A 23,968-nucleotide genomic window follows, 5' to 3' on the forward strand; every position below is an offset into this window, starting at 1 on the left:
AAATCCCTCGTAGCAAAGGCAAACTCAAAAACTGCTTTTCTTCCCTCAGCTTGCAGGACTGCACGTGCACACAGATCCATGTGATTAGTTTGTACAGATTTTTCTCCCCCCTGTTCTCGTGAAGTTGAACACTGTCTTGAACAGAGGGATATGTAGAAATACTAGAGATGCTTATCATTGGAGTGAATTGTAATATTTACTCAGCTGCAGGCCTCAAGTTTAGTGCGTGCCGTGAGCTCTGCTTGCCTCTTAGTGCCTGAAGAATATCAAGGCCAAGGCAGAGATGTTTCATTCTCTGTGGTGCTTCCTGCAGCACTTGGGGCGTTGGGCTGGTCATCAGGTTTGAGAGGTTTGAGTATTGCATTTTCCTCTGGATTACCATTGCTTAGATGTCCTGAATATAGACCAACACCTGGCTGCATTGGGAGCACAAAGCTGACAGCTGATTTCTGCTCCTAACTTCTACCATAAATGTGCGGCAAAGGTGGCAGGCACACGCAGGTAAGGAGTTGTGTGCACTAGTCAAAGGTTATTGGCCATCTGGAGGCCACGTGTCCACAGCACATGAGGGGTTCACATTTATGGGCACCATATACTTCCCCCACTATATTTAAAGACAGCAGTAATATTTTCCTTTTTTGCTTGTTTTCAGGTTGGAAGGCCTTTGGTATATCCTCAGAGTGACATTTCCAATGCTCCCTCTGCCCAACAAAATGGGGTGTCCTGGTGTTCTCAGTATCAAAAGAGCTAAATAACATTTGTGGTGAGAATTAGAGGACACTGGCCTATAGAACAGTGTGAAATGGGATCGCTAGGAAGAAAAGTAAGGCTCTGCCCACATATAAAACTTGACCCTTCTCTGTGAACATTATCCCTGTGAATAATTGGAAATCTGCATTCAGAGCTTCCTGCTGTGTCCCATCCCCTGAGGCCACACCCACTGTATTGCTTTACATGGTGCAGCAAAGCACAGTGAGATTTACATATATATCACATAAAAGTGTTTACAAAAAAAATTAGCATGTGATTGAGCTGGGAAGCTGCAGAGGGCCCCAACTGTACGAGTTTCCATGTGCTTCAGCCAGAAGATTTATTTCCAATTTGTTATTCATAAGGGAAGAGCGAGAGATTGGGATGGGGTCCTTTGAAGTGGAAAACAAAGTCTTCTATTCAGCCTTCAGCTTAATAGAATACACATGACACAGGCTTGGCATGGCGGCTGCTTTCATGTAATGTGCTCCTTGTCGTTTTGCTTTCCTAGGCTGTGAATACTAGTGGGAATGGGTATTGCCCTGGAAAAGTCAGGTTATCCCCTGCAGCCTTCTGCAGGAGGAGCACAGTGTGAGCAGGTAGGAGCCTTCTGGTGATGGTGGTGGGGAACCCAGGCTGAGCCAACTGTTGCAGTTGCATTGCTTATAATTCCCGGGCTGCGTTTCATATTGCAAGAGCATGTGTAAGGAGAGTGGTGTCATTGCAGGGCTTCTGCAGGCATTATGTGGCCACTTCTGCCCTTTTTGGAGCTGCTGAGCCATGGCCCCTGGGCTCTGAGCCTGCCTCTGAACCATCCTCTGCCTGACCTGAGCTCTCACTGTTATCCCCCCAAGTGGAAGGCTCTTCTGAATCTGTGTAGCATCTAAGATGGCAGAGCGTGATCTAGGCCCTGTATCACTGCAAATAACCAGCCATTCTGTTCAAAGTCAGTGTTTTTGGGATATCTGTATATGGATCCTGAATTTCTTTCCAGGAACAAGGCCCTGGTTTTTCAGTATCCACAAGTCTGTAATAGCTTCTGTGCTTTGCCCTGTCTTAATGGTGGTAAAACCCGCTCAGTGCAGCACCAAGGCAAGTGTTTTCAAAGAACTTACAATCCCGACTTACCACAAAGCCCTGTCAATTAGTTGGCCCATGGGCTACGAGAGGAAGCATGTGTGACCTTCAGCACGTCATCTTGGCCCATAGCATTGTGTGGTTAGAAAGAATTTGGACCAGAGTCCTGCTGGTCCTCTTGGCCCTGTGACACTTGTTCCTCTTGGCTTCCTCCGGGGTGATGTCCTCGTGCCCTGCTTCTCTCTTGCTCTTCTGCGTGTTCAGGTTTGGAGCTCTTGGGTGAATCACTGAAATTGGAGATGGAAAGAAATGCATGAAGTCATCTCATCCTGCCCTTGCCAACGCAGGATTATTCCCCACAGTACAATCTTGAGTGCCTTCTCCAATCTATTTTTAAATGACTCAAAGGAGAGGGCTTTCCTCTCCTCCCTGGGGAGGCTGGCTCTGCGGTTCGGTAGACCTCACTCTTGGGGAATTTTCTTCCTGTTCTCCAGCCTCAATTCTCCTTTTCCCTAATTTAATTGAACTGTTCCTGGCTCCACCCTTTTAAACAATTTTCCATATTGCATGATTGTTGCAAATACCTGTTGTCAATTTGCAGGCATAATGGATGGGAATTCATCACCGTGTGCCTTGCTTGGCAAAGGCTCTCTGTGCAGAGCTGCACTGGGAAGCCAGGCTTTATCAGAAACTAGATTTCAGAGCTCCATGCCAAGAAATAAGAATGACCTTTTCCTTCTTCTTTGGACAATGACATTAACATAAAACCCCATCATGATTGAGAATAGGCTGGGCTTCTGGCAGAGCCATGAATGTCTGTATTAATGGGCTGATTTTTCTCTTAGTCCTCCAGCAGCTCTTCCACAGTGGGGTTTTTTCATGGCAGAAGTAGCTGCTGTAAGTTCTTGGATTTAGCTGTAGAGATACAGACCTTTGGAGAACGTTTAATGAAAAAATACAGTAATTCTGTTTTTTGTCAAGTGGCTCCAGCATTTAAGTTTCTAAACCCTGATTTTCAATTTGAGGTTTTTTTAAGCACCTGAAGTGTTTTGGAAAGGGGTGTTGAAGGTGGGATTTATGCTATTACAACACCCAGACACTTTGGAAGGTAGTGCTGTTTGTCTTAGGAAGCACCGTGCCCTTCATCCAGCAGGACTGAGCTGTGAGAGAACTGTGTGTCCAAAAGGCTGTAAGTTATTCCAGAAAAGCATATTATGGTTTTGAAGAATTATGAATCCCTATTTATTTATTTATGAGATGAAAATGAGTTTCTGCTGTGGGTGACGGCAGAATACCATCCCATACTAAAAACACCAGGAAAAGAATGGCTAGCATTAAAGAGACTGGAATCCCTTTAGTGCTTTCGTACAGCAGAGCTGCAGCTATTTAGCTATGGCAGGGTACCAAACAACATTGTGGCTGGCCATTGTTGCTTGAACAGTTTGATTTTTAAAACATTCAACTGAAATATAACCACCAGCCAAGTTGGAATAAGCGAGTCACGAGGACAGTGTGTTAAATGAAGAGTCAGCAAACAAGGGAAGAGTTCTCCTGCTCCAGTGGAAAGTTGCTGTACTGAAGACCAGGAGCCCCAGAGCAATATCTCAGCCTAGCACAGCTACCAATTGCTTTTAAGAAAATTTTATGGCATAGAAGTAATATGACTTTAAAAAGAAGGGGAAGGCCTCAGCTATAAAATAAAATTCCTGATTTCTCTGTGGTAGGCCTCAGAAGGGCCATGGATCCCATCCCGTTTTGCTCAGCGCTGATCCTCACATCATAAACCAGAAACCTCTCCTCCAGAGAGCTTCCAGCATTAAGTGTTTTAGGAGATGGGGATGGGGGGGGATGGAGCAGAGTGGAGGAGGAGAGAACACAGTGACCATGGCTGCCATAGTACAACCATCCCAGCTGGCCTTCGCTGCTGGCACCGCTCGGGCTCATCAGACAGGGTGAGGTGACTCCTGAGAGGTTTTTAGGGGGCACTGTTCCTGTTGGGGCTTTCAAACGTGCATGTTGGAATGCTGCTGTGAGCTGAGGGGTGGCAGCAGGGTGAGTGGGAGCCGAGGAGAGGAGGGTACGTGGTCCCTGACGACGCCAGGTGAGAAACAGAGACACACCTGCTTTGGGATGTAAGGGGAGTGATAAGAGTAATTCCTGAACGATGGGGTTTTGGGGGAAAGTGATGGGAAGGGTTGGTTTAAGAAATGTAGGGGAGCAAACAGGGCTTAGATCTTGTGGTTCTGGGGACTGTTCATTTTAAGTAGGAGCCTTGGTACATCTGAGCTGAGCTGATACTGGTTCTTGCATGCCTCTCCCCCCCGCCCCGCTCAGTGTTTTGCTTTGCGTTGTTTTATCTGCCAAAAAGAAAATAAATTCACAAAATATTTGCAAAGTTGCATGGCCACAGGCTTAAATACATACATATGAATTCCCTGAAAGCAATTTGCTTCAAGCCCTCAGTTCCAGACATCTCTCTCACTCCATCTGCTCGTTCAAGTACACAAGTTCCTTGGGAAAAATCACTTATTACATCACTGAAAAATGCCACAAAAATAGCTTTTCACTTAAGTTCCCATCCTCGGAGTTAACTCACATGGGGATCAGATAGATTCAAACATTTAATAACTTTTTATTTTCCTTTCTCTTTAAACACAGGATCTCTGGTCATGGAAGCAGGGTCACGTGGTGGATTCTTGGCAGTCAGCAGTCTGTGGAGCTTTTGCAGGTGCAAAGGATTATATGTTATACTGGGAAAGACTAAAGAAGAAAGGGAAAAATGTGCAAATCTATTAAGTATAGCAGAACAACATTCCTTTGTAATTCAAGTTTGTTTAGAAGAAAACGCACCAGTTGTTGTTTGGAAATAGGAAAGTCAGCAAAGGAGAGAGAAGAATTTAAAAAAAAAGTCTCAGCCAGGGTGTCTGTTTGAAAGACAACCAATTTGTTTTTGACAAATTTCAGTTATTTAAAAACCAGGGGCCTGTCAGTCAGGCTTTGTGATTATTTCAAAGTTGATCTGGAAAATCCTCATCCAGGAGAAACTTTGCTTGGGTGGGGGGGTTTGTGCAGCTGTCCGCTCCCAGCACTTCCCCAGGGGCTGAAGTGATTGCAGTGAGAGGCCATGATTCACCATTCATGTGACAGCTCTGACAGCCACGTAGATTAACTGGAGGCAGGAGAGCAGAGGAGAGCACTGCTCAGCCCCGAGGCAAAAGCCTTCCACAGCAAAAAAACCCAGAGGGCACAACATCTGGGCAATCTCCAGACACTAGAACAAGAATAAAGAGTGGCAGAGTACAATACTGCACTATTTATTACCAAACGAGCCAGAAGTTAATTGAATTCTTCAGTAGTCTTCTTGCTTGATTTTAGCCTACTGTACTTGTTTCCAAAAAAAAAAAAAAGAGAGGAAAAAAATCAATTAGTGACTCATCAGTATAGCTGACAAGTTTGAGGGAGGAGAGACTCAACTGTCTTAATAGAAAAAACAGATTAGTAGTTAAGAGATGGATAGCCAGAGCTTTTCCCCATGGAGCTAAAATACATTTTGAGATTCCAAACCAGTAACAGAATATGTGGAAAAAATAAATCCTGCTTAAAGAGAAATTATAGCATTTCTAGAAATAGGGATTATCAAAAGCAAAGCTTGTTCTTTGATAACTTAAATTCAGAGCCATTACATCGTATGTAACTTTTTAAAAATAAGTTGTGTTATGGGAAATGAAGTATTAATAGCAGCAGAATTCCTGCTGAGACTGAGGCTTCATTTTGAAGGGCACTGAAACTGCACAGCTGAGGGAAGGGACTGTGTCTGTAGCTGCACAGTTTAGTAGGTTGGGTGTGTGAGCAGTGAGGGAATGGTTTAGGTAGAACTGATTCCATTTTGGGGCAGAGGGAATATTTTAGATGACCTCTCATGGTCTTGTCCAGCTGTAATTTCTGTGTTTATGTGATGGGAAAGGAGTTTTATTCTGCTTAAAATCCCACTGCTGGATTCTACAGACAGACTTGGGCAATCAGTGCAAACAAAATGAGAGCAATTAAAGCAGATCATTCATTTTTGTTTTGAAACAAATCAAGCTATCAGACTAAAAATGTTTAAAATGCAATCTGTACGTCTGCAGGTGTGATGGGGATCATTAATTTACCTCTGTTGATTTCTTTACAGTCAGATTGATACAAAAACTGTGTTCAGGCATGTTCAGAGAGCTGGAAAGGTTATCTGATTTACCCAAGGCCTTGCAGAGTAATTTCCTGAAGTCCAATTTGGTGCCTCAGTTGGAAATCTAGCCCAGTGCCTCCAATTCCTTCTCTGAGTGTCTTGATTCTGACCAGCTGTGCTTGGACTTGCTACTATTTAATGGATGTTCAGCAGTGTCTGCTGCTTTTCTAGCAGAAATATTGCAGAAGGAGCTTTCAGAGGCACGCAGGGGAGACCTAGGACTTGGTGTTGGAGGAGACACCAGGTCCTGGAGCAGCACAGAGGCTTCCAGGTCTGTGGTGGTGGTAGATGGGACAGTTCAACCTACCTGCCTTCGTAGGCTCTGTTCCCCCAGCACAAATCTTTGCAAAGCTGGAGTCCTGTTTTGTAGGTCATGTTGTGATCAGTGATCGTAAATATTCTCTGGGTCATCCTTCTAGCTTCACTTCCTCCATCCTGGTTTTCCTTCTCTGTGCCTTGTTTCCCTATTCTTTCCTTTTCACTAGTAGTATTGTAAACTTCCTTTCTCATGTGTCCTTTGGGGACCTGCTTCAAAACTCACAAGGTTCAGCTCTTTTTGGATCAGAACCTTCCCCTGTGTCTCCACTGCCTCCCTCTGCAGACATGTAACATGCAGGCCCTCCTTATTGATCTGTTCTGGTACTGCATCCATTCTATTTCACCGAAAATATTTAGCCTTCTTGCTGAGGAGAGGCAGTGAAAAAATAATTTCCTGCTTTCTGAAGAATGGATTCCACGGTTAAAAATTAACTACCTACATATAGCTTCAAACAAGCTAAGAAAAAAAACCCAACAAATTCTTTATCCCTTTCTTTCCACCCCAAAACAAAAGAAATCAAAACCTCACCAGTACCCTGTGAATAAAACAAGATGGATGCGTGCATCCAAGTGATTTAAAATCTTCATGTTATAAACCTTAAAAGAAAAATGTTATCCAAAAAACAGCCTTTACACAAAGAGATGCTGTAAAATGCCACCATGGTAGTAGTGGGATGGTGAAATCACACAGACACACTTTTCTTCTCTGTTCTTTGCTTGAATTCAATACTTTCTAAAAATATGTTAGAGGTCCTGAGGGGCAGGGTAATAAGCCGAAACAAACTGAAAGAAAAGTCCTATTTAGCTTCCCTTTATGGCACACACACGTGTCTGTGCACATTGGTTAGTTCCTAGCTGAATTATAACTATTTGGTGAAGACAGAACCAAGAGCAACAATCTGTTGAATTCCATCCCCAGTGCCTGTGAAATGGCAGCAGTGTCAGGCAAAGTGCTGCTGGTGAGAGGCCTGGTGCTGCTGTGTTGAGCACACGTGTGTAAGATGTGTGTATGTGATCCATGGGGGTTTTATAGAAATGTAACAGGCATGAGCATAGATACCAGAGATTTGGAATCTGCTCTGGCTCATCTGTTAATAATTGAATCCCTTGAGACCTTGTCTGGCTTTATCATCATCTCTGGTGTCTTAACTAGAGATGTTTTGAGCAGTGAGGGAGTGTGAGAAGGTGGTATCTGAGCAGCCAGTGGGGAAGAACCCAAGGATAGATCTACGTATTTTAAGCCTCGGGTTGTGTTTGAACCAAACCTTGCCTTGTGTCTGAGCTGTTTGGACACCAGCCCAGATTTGGGCACAGAGTGGAGGCAGAGGAGGGAAGCATGTCCCTGTGCTGTGGGCAGGCCAGGCATGATTATGGTTGTGCTCCACGCTCGAGTCTTCTCTGGGCTTGGGCTGCCTGGCCGGACCACTGTGCCCTGACCCTGCAGTGCACCAGGGCAGGCTGTCCCAGAGGAGCTCCTGGGCGAGTCCTGTGTGTCCTCCAGGGAACTGGGACACTAGCAAGGAAATCCTGCCATCAGGTATCAGCTGTCAGGAAAGCAAAGTGCTGCCCTGGAGGTCTCCAGCTTGTCAAAGAACCTAAATGTCCATTTGATGCAATTGAAAATTACCTCTGTTAAGACGCCTTCTTTCTCCCTATCTAAAAAAAGTGTGGCTTCACATTAATAATTAATGCTCTGTGGTGACAAAGTCACGGAGGATGGAGGTGCAAGTCTAGTGAGACACAAGGCAATAACGAGAGCTTTTTGCACATTAACAGGGAGGATTTCCCGTCACTTTTGTTTTGATCTAATCGGCTCTGACAAGATTACACACTGTGTCTAAAAGCCTCTTTAACTCCATAGCTCTGAATAAATTTTTGAGTAGTTCTCAAGATTTCCCTGCAGAGTCTGCTTGGACCAGGCTCCTAACCCTGAATTGGTTAAATCTCTGAGGAAGCAGGGCTTTGTCTTGGTATTTCTGCTGAAATCCAAAGAGGTTCTTGGGTCACTTTGCTCTACCATTGGCAGGTGTTGTTCCCACACTGATAAAGGACCAGAATAAACTTCCTCTTAAAAAAATTTGACATAATATCAATAAAATAAAAGTTCAAATAAGAACTTATTGATTGAAGAGTTCTGAAAAAGACCATTTGTGAACTTGGAAGTCAGTCAGTGTAAGAGGATGCTGTGAGGTTTAGGTTGGACCTGAGCCACTGAGTTTTTCAATCCAGATTTGGGATTTGATCCTGAATCAGTCCTGGGTAACCTTCAGATGACAGTACAGAAAATAATAATGAAGAAAGCCCATAGTACAGCTCAACATGGATTTTTTTCTCTTCCTAAGACAGGCTAATTCCAACAAGGACATTAGTCAGGCACAAGTTCTTGTCTCTTGAAACAAGCTTGAGCTACTGAACTGGGCTGGTATTGCAGAAGAGAAAGCAGGGGTCTGGTCAGATGACGGGAACACAGAATCAGGAGTAACCTCTGTGAAGGCCAGAAGGGTTCCCTGGACCCTTTAGAACGGGTGACTGAAGGAGAACTTGTCTTCCTCCCTTCATAGGATCTTATTTGAGGATTGTGTCAAAGTACCTGTGAAACATTTTCCTGTAGCAGCAAATTCTACAGGCACCCGCCTTACTGCAAGGACCCAGGGCTGTGTATTGTTCTCAGGTGAAGTATTTCACTCTCTTCTGGTGGTTTTATTTGTGTATGACAGCTAAAAAGGGTAGAAAATGCCAGCAGGAGCCTAGGGGAATATCTTTAATCTTCAAGACTTTTTATTCTTGTTGCCAAATAAAGGTAGACCATTCTCTGCAGGTGTCTGTCACTAGCACTTCCATCAAGAACTGGTCCCTGGGAAAGTGTGAGTAGCAGAGGGATTTTCTGTTTAACACCCTGAGCTCGGCTGATGTGTGAATATACAGTGACCATTGTAACTTCTTGGGAGACAGGTGATGAATTTCCCACTACTGAGTGAAGGTTTATTTTCCCAATAGAGGAATTTGTCACTCTGCTAGAAGTATTAATGAGCCAAGAGCCTTATCCTGTGTGAAAATCCATGTTTATGCCTACTTGCTGAGCCCAAGTCATCACCAGGGCAAGGGAGAAAGGAGCCTTGTCCAGGAGTGAGTTGGTGAGTGAGTCTGGACACAGATTGCCTGCAAAGGTGCCCTTTTCTCTGTCAGCTCTGCAGAGAGGTTGGAATGATTAGAAGTGTGAGGCTGGATGTGTCTGGGCCTTTCTTGCCCATTTGATGCTATGATGGTTCTCCTGGTTGCTGGCTAGTTGAGCAGACCCTAGCCTTTTATGGCAGCTCTTGGAGAATTCAGTGGCAGCAGGAGTAGAATGACTAAATAAATAGAAGTGATTTAAAGATCTGTTGGGCCCTAATGTGTATTAGTGCAGTGCACAGCCCTCCTATTTGGAATTAGTAGACCCTGGCTGTACTGGTTTGTATCTGTTGTATTAATTTGATGATTGGAAACAATCATGTTTTAATTTCCTTCACCTGGCTGGAGTAGGTGGGACTGAGCAGTACCTCACTGATGCTGTGGCCTGTTCCTGGATACCTGTGCACTAACGTTGGAGAAGTCATTCTAAAATTACCTTGGACATTTAGGGTTAAGGCTGGAGCAAATTCGTTTTGTCAGACTCACTGCCTTCAATAAAAAGCAGTTCCCAACAAATGCTAGCTTTAATCTTGTGTTTTTGTCAAGCATATACAAACTTGCTTTTAATTTAGCCGCTATCCTGCTGCTTGTTGTGCTTATGAAGCATTTTATTGTTGCTGTTGTCATTCTGAACTGATTGGTAAATCTGTACCAAATACTTCCCAGTGATGGAAAAAGAAACATTGAAATTTTAATAACACAAGAGCAGGAAAGATCCAGATGTTAGCTGGGGAAAAATGAAAACCAATCAGCCTTGATTAAACTTTTCAGATAAGAATTTGGGAACATCGTGTCAGGATAAATTGTGTTTGTTCTAATCACTCTATCAGCCAAGATTGAAGCTGCTGCCAATAAGAAACTCTTAGGAACAAATGCATAAAAAAATTTGCAGGGATCTGATAAGGGACATAAGTTGGTCTGACTAACGTGTTATCATCAACGTTGTAGCTGGGTGATGCTTTGAGATTTTTTGCTTGTTGCAGGTCTGACAGCCATGTGTTCACTGTTTAATTTTATCTTGTTCTGTGGGCAAAGGAAGGGCTTCTACATCCAGACTTGTAAAGCCACTATTTTCCATGAAGATTATTTTTACCGTTCTAAAAATACACCGCTGACATGAGCACCAAAGTTTCTGTCCAGACCATTCCCTCAAAGCCTTTGGGTCACTTACTCAAAAACTGGCTCGCAGTAAAAAGATTTCTGGACTGGAATTTAGTTTAAGTTGCTCACAGTTTCTGCTTTGACTTCTTGAATACAACCCATCTTTCTGCTTTTCAGTGAGGTACCACTGCTGGAAAGGTTCCGGCAGAGTGAACCACATGGACCGACCTTACGGGAGCGGAAGCTGCTCCCAAACCAGGCATTTTGGCCTCTTCACTAACTCAGCTCTCCTGCTATTCTTGTTTGAGATCCAGGGCACTGCACATGTGCCTTACTGCATCTCCTGAACTGTCATGGGACATTCCTTAATTAACTGTAAGAAGTCAAGGAGGGTGCCAGCTGGCCCAGCCTCCTCTGTCATAAAACAGGGGTTTAATATGTTCAAGCTAAGGTGATGGAGAGAGAGAGATGCAGGTAAGAACACGAGCCAGCAGGGAAAATGGATTTTTTCATTACTTTACACGTTTTGGAAGAAATGCTTTTTCCCCTCTCCCATCCCAAGAAAAGAGAAATCAATTTTTTGAACATTCCTTAAAACTTGGAACAGAAAATAGATTATTTTTAGCTTATTCCCTGGGTACTGTGTAGGCTTCAGTCTTTGGAGTCACTTTGTTCCCTGCTGTAGCAGATACAGGATTTATACAAGCTCCAGAGGAAAAAAAAACAGGAGGAAGAAGAAAAATTTCAGAACAAGTCTCTCTTTTCTCTCCTCACCCTTTCTTCCCCTTTCATTCTTCACTTACTGCTGCTCCTGCATTTCAGAAGTTTCCTTCACTTTGGCTCTTCCTCAGCATGAATTACTTACTTGAAATATTGTGAACAGAGGAGGAGAGATTATAGTTAATTTTAGGATGGGGAAATAAGGCAAAGGGAATAAAATCCTGGGAGAAAAAGCAGCAAAGCTGCTCCCTAGATAGCACAAGAGGCCAGGCTGTAGCCACAGGGTTAGAATGTGGAGCCAGACACACACACGTTTGTGGGTGAGACATGTGGATGGATAAGCTGGATTTCTGGCTTTCAGGAGGAAAGTCACAGCTGAGCTGGCTGCGGCAAGTGAGAATAATGAGCTCCAAGGGTGAGGTTTGGGAGTGATTAGAGAGAATAAAAATGGCCCTGAGGGGAAGATGGCACTTGTGGCAGCAGACTTCTAACAATTTTGTAAGACCTTTGGGCAGCTTCACACTGTTGTTATCTCAAGTGGAGACGATTTCATTTGTTGGAGATGAACTCCATCCCAAACACTGGCTTGTCTTTTTTCCTTCAGAGTCCCAGGTCTAACAGTCCAGATCCAGTCTGTCTGTATCCAGTCGTTAGCTTTGCCTCTGAAGCTTGTGTGTTTCAGATGCAGAGCATCTTTCTATCTTTGTAGCATTTGATTGGTCAGACTTTAATTCTTGAGGCTGAACACAGTGGGACTGGTTTATTTTCCCATCTCTGCAAATGAGTAAGCAGGTTCTTCCTTTCAGACTTGCTGTAGATGTTGGAAGTGGAATCCCTTATCATTACAACCTTCATGTGTTCATACATGTAGAGTCCAAACCAAAAGGACAGTAGTCTCCCTGGGGGATGTTTGGATTTGCAGTTAACTAGTATAGGGCTGTTTTCTTAAGTCAACACGCAGTAACAAAACACTCTGTGTGCAGACCCTTGACAAACGTACCTGGGCTCTGACAGGGGGGAAAATGCTGTAGGCATTAATAACAGAGCAGTGTTGACCACAGCCCTGGGAATTATAGGCAGCGTGGCATTCATATCCACCCAACAATGTCTCACTTGTGTTTGGTATTTTAATTTTCTCAGGTGGATTCGCAGCTGTGGTCACCACACCTCTCGACGTAGCGAAGACGAGAATTATGTTGGCAAAGGTAAGAGCGAAGGAGTCCAGCAGACACTCAGGTGACTGGCCTGGTAGTTCCAGGCTTTCTGTAGGGTCGTTACAGAATGAAATCCAGCACCTATTAATAATCATTTCTGCTCTTGTCCTCGAAGGCAGGATTAGATGTGAACGGGCACTGCATGCAGAACTAATGAAATTGTTGTGTTCCTTTCCTTGAATTGCTCCTCTGGTCCCTTCCCAATGGACTTGTCTGAAACAAGGCTTGGGCTTGTCCTTTACTTCCAGAGTCTCATGCAGTGTCTTTAGGAGAAAATCCTTGCAGAGTCAGACACCCAAAGTTAAACTGCCCCTTAGGGATTTATTCCTCTGTTGTTTTGATAACTGTTGGGCTTCAGAGTGTGTCTGTGTCTTTTCTGAGGAGGGCTTGGCACTGGATTTTCTGTCCTAAAATTTTAAGCCATAGAGATTGTGATGGCCTGCATCTGCCAACCAGAGCAAAAGGAAGATTGCTTATAAGATCAGTAAGTTTAGTAAGTTTACAAATCGATAGTGGGTCTGATGTTCCCATCATCATCTCGCTGACCCAGAGCAGAGCTGACAGCTACATAGCTAAAAGCCCTGAGCAGGTGGATATTCCTAAAGCCTTTCTCTGCCCTGAAAAGAGCTGTTGTGTTGGCAAAGGGCAGGCATCCTGGAGGCTGTATGGGTGGTTTTCACCCTGTTGCTCATGTCTCTCAGTATGGGCATGTAACTTGTTGATAACGTGCACCTCCCCAGCCAAGTCACACACATCTGTGCTCACCACGTTGCTGGGTGTATCTGTCACTGCTGGGCTGCATCTGCTGCAGATTCTTTGTCTTTCAATAGTGTGGGTGATAAAACTGTAAGAACCAGGTTTCAATTATCTGTGCCCCTGTCCTGGGCAGCCAGGTAACATTGGTAGGGGAAGGAGGGTGCCTTGAGGTGTTCTGAGACCATTCAGACAGCTTCTTTATATTAGTTATCTCCACAAACTAGATCACACATCTAATTTAACTGTCTGTAGTTCTGCTGTTTGTCCTCTGGTTTGCACTGAAGGCAATTTTCACATGAAATACACTGCTCAGGTTTTGGGGCTTTTTTAAAAAATCTCAAGGATACTGTCCTCCTGCAGTGAGCAGCAAAGTCACTTGTTGGTGCTTTAAGAGTGTGTTTTTATTAAGGTCTAAATCTCTACCAACAGTGTCCACTCTTTCTCTCTCTCTCTGTGGTGCAGGCCGGTTCCAGAAATGCCACTGGGAATGTTTTGACTGCCCTTGGTGGCATCTGGAGGACACAAGGCCTGTCAGGGTAAGGACATGCTGCACCTCAGGTGTTGTATCTCTGTGTGTTGGGGGATGGGAGAGGATGGAATGGTTGCTTATATTTAAATTCTGTCAAAGAGAAAAGATTTTGATTGCTGTACACCTGGACAGGGAGCAGGTAGCTAAGAACAAGTCCCTCAGGCCTTAGCACTGGCTGGGGACAATGTCCAGGGAAGAGCACAGAAATAGGGATTATTGGGAGTATATCCATGGTACAATCTCTAAGCCCAGCTCCAGGTGTCAGAGGCGAGGGTGGTTTTGTGTTAATAACCCATGATGGACTTTGTGTTTGTGTTGTGTATCCATTTAAATTCAGGCTTGCACATCTTGTGGCAGTGAGGACCACAGCTTCCTCTTGAGGTGTGTGAATCCCCCCTTCTGAGATGTCAGGGAAGGACAGCATAGGAGTCATGTGTCCCTTATGGACAGTCTTTTCCACCTCCACAATAAGAAATTGTGGCAATTTCTTATGCTGCAGAAGCCTGGAGTGATGTCAATCCAGTCTCTTAACTGCCTCACTTTGCTCAGGCCTGAGACAAGAGAATTGCTCTCCTGACCTTGGAGCGGTGTGGGAACACAGATTCCTCTGCTAGCATTTGTAGAACATTTTGAGGTGTCACAGGATTTATAAATTATTATTGATTTTTACCTGCTTCATTTACACCACCTTGCCCTCTTTGGGGGCGTGACTCATATCAGTTGTTCACCACTCATAGTGAATATATGTCTTAAACAACTTCTCCAGCCCATGAAGTTTAGCCTGTGCTTCCTTCTGTAGGGCTTGTGTCCCACCTGCCCATGACCTGGAAGAGAAAAGGAGAGATTTTTGGAAGTTCTGCTTGGGGCTTTTCCCTGTAATTTCTCATAGGTTTTTAACCCCCTCGCTGTGGCCGATGCGCTCAGGGCGCTGTTTTAACCTTTGTAAACCGTTCCCAAAGCATCCTGCACATCACTGCTCTGTGGGGGACAGCTTTCTCTGAACATCTGATCTCTGCTTGCCCAGCTAACAAAAGTTCAGTCCTCCTTCCACACATGTGGGAAGTAATTCAAAACAAATTGCAGGAAGTTCCTGAACACCGATTCCAGGAAGACGTCCAGCTGTGCCCCCCGGCAGCACCGAGATGGGTTGTCTCAGGTTTGCCTCTCTGAGGTGATGAGGTGATGTGGCAGTAGATGAGTTTTGAGTCCTGCATGGCTTGGTGGACTCTAAGGCATGTTTTGAAAGGGAATGGGAGAAGTGAGGCTTGCTGATGGCAGTTGAGCTCTGAGGGGTGTGAAGAGGCATGGATTTGGCTGGGGAAACCTCCCCCATTCCCCAGCCAACAGCAGAAAGTAAAAAATGTATGTTTGTGTTCTTTTCAGGGTGTTTCAGCAGTGCCCTTTTCTAAACAACCCAAAATTAAACTCTGCCTAAAGATAGTACCCGTGGACTAGGACCAAAGGGAACACAATTCAGTTGAAATCAAAACAATAAGTGATCTGGAGAAAAAGTAACATGTAAAGGAGGCCAAGCTGCGTCAGCTGTGAGGAAAAGGAAAAAGTCTTGGGAAAAATAAACGTAGAGGCTGCCATGCCTGCTGCCAATTATAAATCTATTAATCAAAAACAATAAAAATGTCGGACTTTTTTGGCCAGTTGCAACATGACATGATTTATGGCTCCTCTAATAAATCTCGTGCTTGAAGAGGAGGAATTCTGAGGGCAGAAAGACGCATTGCTTATTGCCACCTTATTAAAACCAGAGCACAGGGCTCAGCTTCCTGGTCTGCACCTAGTAAATCCCTCTGCTTCATGCCAAGAAATTTCACATCCCTTTCTGTCCAGGGAAAGCCAGGCCTGCAGGGGGAGGTGGGATAGGGATGGGGTGAGAGGATCCGTGTGCCTCTTGCCAGCGGAGCAGCTGAACCGTTCACGTGAAAGGGGGTTTGCATCTTGTCCGACTGCTTTGCACACAAGGAGGTGAAGGTGTTTGAAAGCTGTGGATGAAGCTTGGAACTCACTTGTGAGAAAGATGAGGGTTGTTGGAGTGATAAATCTGGTGAGATGGGTTGTCCCAACCTGTGTGTACCTGGGGATGGAGCTGGCGGCTTGTACCGGGTGTCCTGTTCCTCCGGTGAGATTCCTTATTGGAGTGGACTTGGCATGGCAGGTGTGAACCACACTGCTCTCCACAGCCAGATCCTGCTGGCTGCTGTGCAAAGCACAAGCTGCCCACAGAGTGAGCTTTGGTGCAAAGCTGTAGCCAGAGAAAAGCAGTGTTTTTTCTCAGCGTGGCCACCTCGTTGGTCCAGAGGGTAATACATGAGTTTTGTGGCTGAGCACACAGTGCCTTTTTCAGCGCTGGCCCTGTCGTGCTGTGTCCAGGCCCTGCAGTGCCTTATCCACTTTTGCAGGGAAGTGGTGGGCTCACCATCCTTGGAAGTGTTCAAACAACATGTAGGTGTAGTGCTTGAGGACATGGTTTAGTGGTGGGCTTGGCAGTGGGTTAATGGTCAGACTTGATGATCTTAGAGGTCTTTTCCAACCTAAATGATTCTGTGATCCAGAGGGTAACTGCAGGGGTTCTGTTAGTCTCCTATTAGGGGTTGAGGAGTGGCAGAGTGCCAGGTTAAATCTGTGCAGACAGAGAGCAAATACAACTAGACTGCAGACCTGTGCCCACCAGAGCGGTTTCTGATGGGGCCAGCAGAGATAAATCCAATTTATCTCATCTGCTGATGGGGGCAGGCATGGCCCAGTAGGGACCAGTTTGGATCAGACGTGTGGCAGAGCTCAGCTCTCCACATTTGGGACCTCCCTGCAGCTGTCCAGCTCTGCCCTCCCCCAGGAGGGAGCTCAGGGGGGAAGCGTGGATTGGAGAGGCCACGGGTACAGGTGGGAATGGGAAACTGGAGGGAGCAGGATTCTTGGAAGTGATGGTTAGTAATAGGGGGTTGCCAGGGATGCAGCTTCTGGATAACTCAGTTATCAGCTCCTGTTTGTGTAATAGAGGTGTCTCGAGTGGGCTGTTCTGGAAATGAATGTCTGCCACTGCTCCTGTAATGAGGCCGCCTAATTCGGCAGGAGAGGGATGGTGTGTGCTTTGGGAGCGATGCTGCTCCATAGGATTTGCCCTATCAGTGCTCTGTCCATACATGCCTTGTACAAATTACTCTGTTTTAAAGCTGTCATTATGGTAATAGACCCAATTGCTGTCTAGTAAAGCCATAAAATGTTTCCATCTGCCTGTGTGCTCCAGGCTCCTTAGCAAAGCTCATTACAGCCAGAGTTCCTGCAGCCAGAGGTTTCCCTGTGCTGCACGAGTAGCCAGGCACAGGCTGGGAGCAGGGAGCTCCTGAGCAGTCAGGCCTCACCAGGAATTACACCTTGTCCTGCTGTGGACGTGCTCCTGGCAGGGACCATGCAGTGTTTGGAAAAGCCAAGGGCAGCGTCCCTGCAGAGCTCAGCCAGACTGTGGGCAATACATCCAGGTGGGGGGGATGCCAAACGGATTCAAGCCTAATGTTTAATCCTTGCTTGCCACAGAGGAAGCCTGTAATCCTCTGGGGGAATACACTGACCTATCCTGAACCAACGAGGAGCTTAGATGTGTCAAGCAATTGGCTTCGCATGAGTTTCCTGTTGATTTCCAAGAACTATGAGGATCAGGCACCTAAAAATTGTGGCGGCTGAAAGCACCACAGGTTGAATATTCCTGCTCCATCCTGGCTGGCCCCTGTGTGTTACTGGGAGCAGGCTGCTGCAGTGAGCAGGGCTGTCTCTGCAGTGGGGTTGCCCCTGGCAGAGAGAGGAGGTCCCTCTGCCCAGGCTGGATGGGGGAGCAGAGGATGGGACGCTTCCCATCTGTCTGCAGCCCTTTGCGTGGATGTGTCTGAGCTCCCACCATAAAGACCTCCTGCCCTTTCCTTCTGCACCTGAGGAGTGTGGAGAGGGGTTAAAAATCACAAGCCTTGGGAGTCCTGTGTTAGGGAAGTCCAGACAGGTTTCCTTCAGGGAGCAGTGGGGTGGGATTTAGGAAATCAGCAAGACAGAGTTTTTCTTGGCTTTGTTTTCCAAAGCCGGCCGAGCAACACCCGCTCCCTGCTCGCCCTCTGAAGTCACCTTTCCTTTGCCTTCAGCTTGTTCGCAGGTGTTGTCCCACGGATGGCAGCCATCAGCCTGGGAGGCTTCATCTTCCTGGGAACATACGAGAAGACTCGCCAGCTGCTGCTCTGAGCCAGCCCGGCCAGTCCTGCCGGTGGCCACCGAGGAGCTGGAGAAGCCGGAGGAGGAGTCGGGCCGCGAGCGCAGCCTTCCTCCCGCCACAGCAGCTGTCCCGCAGGCTGAGAGCCACTCTCACTGTTAGAGAAAAGTAAATCCTCCAATAATCCAATTTCCCAAACATGAAATTTTCCTGCATGGAAAGTGAGTGAGGTCATTGTGAGAGTTGTGCCAAAAAAGTAATGTTTGGGGGGTAAACAGCTAATTACGGTGGCCGTGAAAGGCGTTATTAGAACTCCTGCAGGGAAAGTGTTTTGGAAACCTCCAGCTCGGGGGCTGAGCTGGGAGGCTGAAATAAAGCAAGTTTTCATCATTCAGTGGCACCTGCCTCATAACGTGGGGAGGGGAAGGGGCTGATAGAGTTACAGCCTTGCTGCCCTCCAACAGCACCAAAAGTATTCTAGGCTGGGAGAGCTCTTTGTAAAAGACAATCATCCATTTGTTTCTGATTTGAGCTGTATTTGTGGAAGTTTATATTCCTGTTTATACCTACAGGTGCTCAGAAAGCATTCCTGTGTGGGAGCCAGTGCAGCTTTATTAATCAGACTCACATTTCTCCAGTAAAAGCAGAGGCTTGTATTATTTTACAGCTGTGCTTGAGCAAAGACATGGAGCTCTGCCTTCTTTTGGTCTTCATTCCTCAGCAGCTGAAGGAGCAGGAGGTTCAAGTGCTGAAGCCCAGGAGGAAGCCTGGGAGGGCAAGGCAGGGAGAACATGAGGGTTCTCCTGCTATGTATGGATTGATCCTGAGGGCTCTCAGGGGGCTGCTGGCAGACAGAGCAAAACTCTGCTGCGGTTCTTATGTAGGAAACAGAAGCTGTAGCGGCCAAAATGGTGCAGGGACTAGCACGGTGAAAAGATCTTACTGGAATTACTCAAAATCATTACCAGCATCAGGGCTGGGAGCTCCAAATTTACAGCAGCTTGGCTGAGTGGTGCTGTGGAGTGTGTTGGCCTGGGGTTCTCTGGGTGGGCAAAGCCAAGGGGCTGCGGCAGCACCAAAAGGCCCCTCCCTGGGCTGTGCCAGCGCGATGGGTGACGGGGCTGGGACAGGCAGTGGTGTCTTACACCTTGCCCTGGGCTTGGCCGTGATGCTGGGAAGCTCCTCATACAGGGGATGAGCAGGTGGGAGCTGGCACGGGTGGGCTGAGCCGTGCTGGGTGAGCAGGGCAGGCATCGGGCTTGTCCTGGTGCCACTGCACACCTGCTCTGTGCAAACTCCTTCCTGGTCATCCCAGCACGGAGGTACCAGGGATGATGTGTTCCCCTGGAGTGCTGGAATTTGAGACTGTTTGCCTCATGAGGATGATATACAGGTAGGTGGAGGAACAAATGCCAAACCAGGTTAGTGCATGACCAGGGAGCACATGCGACCTGGCCCAGCATGACTAAGGCTGTCATCCCATGACATAGTAATAAGACTTTTTAGAGGCCAAAAACTTAGAAAATAATTGGCAGACAAGTAAAACATACACAACAAAGGACTTAATTCTTAAAAACAATCTTCAATTAAAATGGGGAATTTCAGCCAAGTCCCATATTGGCTGGTTGTTAACGCTACCCGTTACCAGGGCTCGGTGTAGCTGTTCCTGCCACTTGGAGGTTGTCTCTCTTTTATGACATTCTATATATATAACAGAGCCAATTTTAGGGGCTGGGGAAGGAGGAGATTTATTACTCTGTCTCAAAATCTAACTTATATTTGCTCTTTAAACATGGTGAAGGGGTTAGCAGTGCAGTCGATGCATGTAATTACTTACACTGTAAATAATCATCTTTAGTAAGTCGTTGGGTCTATGTGATGCATTTTTTTGTTGTTTTTATTTAACATTTCATAATCAGTTTTTGTCATCACCATTCTGGATTTATTTTTTTTTTTTAATTTATAAAAAACCCCAACATAAGCCAAACAACTAGCCAAATTGTTTTAGCCAGCCTAATGGTGGGAGGAGATGTACACCCAGTGCTTCCCGTTCTCCTGTGCTGATGGACCAGCTCCACATCCCAGATCACTGTGGGAAGGCCAAAGGTACCCAGGAACAGTACCAGGCAAGTGAGAGCCCCAGCAGGTGGCCAGGGCTGTTCTGCATGTACCAATTTTTCTAATCCTTATGGAAAAGACATTTTTAGTTTTGGGACTATGGGGGGGCGGGGAACAGACCTAAAAATGTGGGGTTTTTTTCCCTTTGCCTTGAGTTTTAGCAATGTTTTTTCAAGTTTAACAAAATTTTAAAAATTAATTTTAGCCCATTACTGGAATAAAGTAAGATAACACGTGAATCTCAGACCAGGCACCAGCCTCCTAAAGGCTCTTTCTTTTCCATTTAAAAAAAATTTAACTCTTACATGTGTTAAGGGACTTCGAGTAGTCTCAGACAACCTGCCTTATACCCAAAGTTATAATTTGGAGGAGGAAATACTATTTTTTTTTTTTAAATATACAGAAACTAAATTGAGATTTTTAGTTAAAGCGGGAATTCAGGCTTATCTCCAAAGTTGCCGCTGGAATTTCCATCCAGGGTGGGGTTGGGGTTTGGGAACACCAGAGGTGTTCACAGCTGCAGCTGGGCCTGGTGCTGTCCTGGCCCTGTTTTTAGTTATACACACGCTCACACCCCCCCCAACTGTTCTGTTCTCAGTGCCAAGATAAGGGGGATTTGCCAGATAGTAAAGCAAGCTGATATACTGGAAATCTATTTCTTATGAGTTCTTTATTCTGTCTTTCAATCCAGTCCCCAAATTCCACCCCATCCACACACCAGGCTGCCAGAGCCTCACGCTGTTCCACAGTATCTCATGATCCAATTTGAGAAGTGGGTACATTGGCAGTTAGTTTGCATTTTCACCAGAGAAAGACAGTAAAGAGTATAGCAATGGATTAGAATTTTATTTCATTTTCAACTGAAACTCCCAAAAGCTCACTCTCAACAAAACAGCTGTAATATTATAAATGAACCTTTATTAAAGACACTTCAATGCCATTTGTTAGACACTTCAATATCTTACATGTTTTTCAATGTACAACATTGTACCAAATTTTCTAATAAATAAATAACTTTGTACACAAAAGTAATACTTCCTCTTTCACATTGCCTCTTAGAAGCAGCAAATTCACATATTTAGTGGAAGTCATAACATCAGGCAGTTAACTTTATTCAGAAACATTATGTTAACGTGGTAAATATGCTTTTGTATCCGCAATGGTGATGACTTTTCCGCCAGCAAAATGAATTCATTGTATCATTCCCACCTTCCCCGTGTCCCTGGTTCCATGAGTCGGTTCTGGAGCACTTTTCCCTTCAGTAAAGGGAAAACTACGCTCGGTTTATAATTTTCTAACATCCATTTCCTTTGCTTTGAATAAACTTGGCACTCAACATAATTCACCACCTGTCTCAAAGTGCAAACGTGTCAATAGTCAGGAACTGGTACAGACAGGTACTGGCTGAATTACGCCTCCATTCATCCAGGGGCAGCTGCTGCTCTGCACTGACACTCTCAGCAGCTGCTGGGCACAGAGGTGAGGTCCTTCCCTCAAGGTAAGGCTGGGCAGGACCAGCTTCTAATAACACCAAGGGGCACCTTGCATCCCTGGAAGCCCACAGGTGTGGCAGCACTCAAGCAGGTCCCTAAGTGATAAATCTGAACTGAAAATTAAGTGTTTCTGCCCTTGCCTCCGATGCTTGTTTTGCGCCCCAGCCCTAGCAAAGGTGGATTCCCACCAGACTCACCCTCAGTGGAACTGGCATTTGAGTTGCTCCTAAGGAAAAAAGTAACAAACCCCCCTAATGAACCTTCCCCCAAAGTAGTCATCACCAGAGTTTTAGCAACCTCATATTAGCAGAACTCAAATCACAAAGAACTGGGAGTCCTCCATCCACAGGTAATGATGCCAACAGAAGGCAGCCCCTCAATAAATAAAAAGCATCACAGTGAAGTCAGAAGTGACAAAGATCTGTTTGACTGAGGTGGGTATTTCTTTATCCCCCTCCATTAATGGATGAACTTAAAAGACCACATAAAAATATTTGGGACATTGCCACTTAGCAGTCTATTCAACCATAAATGCATGATTCTCCTTCTAAATGAGTGTATTTCTGACTAGCCCAAAATTGCTGCATGAGGCAGCATAACTCACTTGAAGGTGATATTTTCATAATACAGAGTCTGGCTGCAGATGGGGCCAATGGTGTTCAACTACAAAGTGTAATATTGCGTTGCAGGGAAAAAAAAGCATCGGATGAATTAATGGTACAGCTGTCCCCTTAGGAGCACGATTTAGTTTTGTTGACAAAACAGCTCTATGGTTTCCAACCCCCTCCAGAACAGATGTATTTTTTGGGTGTGAATATGCATTATACTGGCACGGGTTATTCCCTCTAAGCAGGGCAAGGCTGGATCATTACAGGCACCTCACGCAGGTAAAAGCTGGATCCTCTGGGAGTGAGTGTTGTGGTGATCAGTGCTGTGACAGCTCACGTGGCAGGTAACACCTTCTGTGATGATGTTTTTGAAAGGTGCACTGTGTGAGACCACCCCTGGTTTACTGCACAAGTTATTTATTTTGGTAACGACTGCTTCCTAGCCATGACAGCCTTTTCCTCTGGTTGTTTTGGGGCTCCACACTGTTGCTGAGTTATTTAGTGCCTCTTGTGTGGTCCACTCTAACATCTCACAGAGTCACAGTTCAAATACTAATTTTTATGCAGTTTTGAAAAATAAAGGAATTTAAGTTCTTCCACCAACAGGAAAATATCAGGTTGCTATGTAATTTCCCATTGCTTTTTTTTCCTTATAAACTTCATTTGAAACAGTTGAAGATCTCTGTTTAAATGTGTTAAGTGCAATAAATTTCAAAGGGGAAGGAAATTTGTGCTAAGTAACCCAATTGATATTTAGAATCATGCACATGCACATGGCTGGCTCATGTCCAGCCTCTCATCCACCAATACAAGTCTCTCTCCACAGGGCTGCTCTTGGTCACTTCTCTGCCCAACCTGTACCTGGGATTGCCCCAACCCAGGTGTACTCGATGTAAAGGATCTTCCATTGAAAAGAGGACAGTCCCTTTGGAATAGTCTGGCTTTTTAAAGTTCTGTTTATGCATTTAAGGCACCAGAATTATTTGTCTCACAAAGTTTAACAGCAATCCGATACTGAAAACAATATTGCCAAAATTGTAAAATTTCACTCAGTTTTCCATGCACTAAAGATTAAAATAGCCTCTGTAAAAGATATATATATATATATTTATATATGAAAACTCTTATGTACAATTGTATCAAATACTTTTCTCTTTACACAATAATCCCTTGCATTTATGTGCTTCATATGCAAGTTGACTTTTGAACACTTCATACTTCTCAGGGAAGTTTTAAACTATGTACAATCAGATGACGCTCGAACAGGAGTTTGTTCCCCATACAAGCTTGTTTCTCATACCTCAGTCAGTTGCCTTTGACAGGTCATCAGTTCGAGATTCGAGGTAGAAGTAAGTAGCCTATATACTCTGTGCAAAAAAAAAAAAATTAAAAAAAAAAATAATAGTGTGTTTGTTAATTTGCACTGCCAGTCTGTGCTCTCAGTCCGGTGACCTGGTCGGTGGCTTCGGCTCGTGAGCGGAGTCACAGGGCTGGGCTCCACTGGGCAGCAGGACCTGCTCCACCTCTGCTGCACTCTGCAGATCCAGCAGTGCTGGGGGCATCTCGGGAAGCACATTCAGTTGCTTTAATGACCCTCCTGCTGGTGAAGCTCTCACCAAATTAAGGTTGTTAAGCTCTGAAGGCTTTGCTGCTGCCTGTGAAGAGCCTGCAAAAACCGAAAGGA

General features: G+C 45.3%; 2 protein-coding genes across 4 annotated transcripts in view; one reads left to right on the plus strand and one right to left on the minus strand.

Moving 5' to 3' along the window:
- The window catches only part of SLC25A26 (solute carrier family 25 member 26), a 97,929-nt gene that overhangs the window by 67,567 nt on the left and 6,394 nt on the right, over positions 1-23,968 (plus strand). For 2 of the 3 annotated variants that reach the window (XM_027700384.1, XM_027700385.1), the window contains 4 exons: positions 4,486-4,555; positions 12,503-12,567; positions 13,795-13,868; positions 18,001-18,455. In XM_027700384.1, the coding sequence (XP_027556185.1) occupies positions 4,486-4,555; positions 12,503-12,567; positions 13,795-13,868; positions 18,001-18,097 (306 nt within the window). In that variant the 3' untranslated portion in view covers positions 18,098-18,455. Of the gene's footprint in view, positions 1-4,485; positions 4,556-12,502; positions 12,568-13,794; positions 13,869-18,000; positions 18,456-23,968 lie in introns of those variants that run through there. The other variant, XR_003536950.1, reaches the window with a different exon arrangement.
- LRIG1 (leucine rich repeats and immunoglobulin like domains 1) overlaps positions 20,835-23,968 on the minus strand; it is a 92,380-nt gene continuing 89,246 nt past the window's right edge. The window contains exon 19 of the mRNA XM_027700383.1: positions 20,835-23,950. Coding sequence (XP_027556184.1) covers positions 23,724-23,950 — 227 coding nt within the window. The 3' untranslated portion in view covers positions 20,835-23,723. The remainder of the gene's footprint in view (positions 23,951-23,968) is intronic.

This window comes from Neopelma chrysocephalum, unplaced genomic scaffold (genome assembly GCF_003984885.1).
Source record: "Neopelma chrysocephalum unplaced genomic scaffold, ASM398488v2 Primary Assembly neopelma1_147, whole genome shotgun sequence".
Lineage (NCBI taxonomy): Eukaryota > Metazoa > Chordata > Aves > Passeriformes > Pipridae > Neopelma > Neopelma chrysocephalum.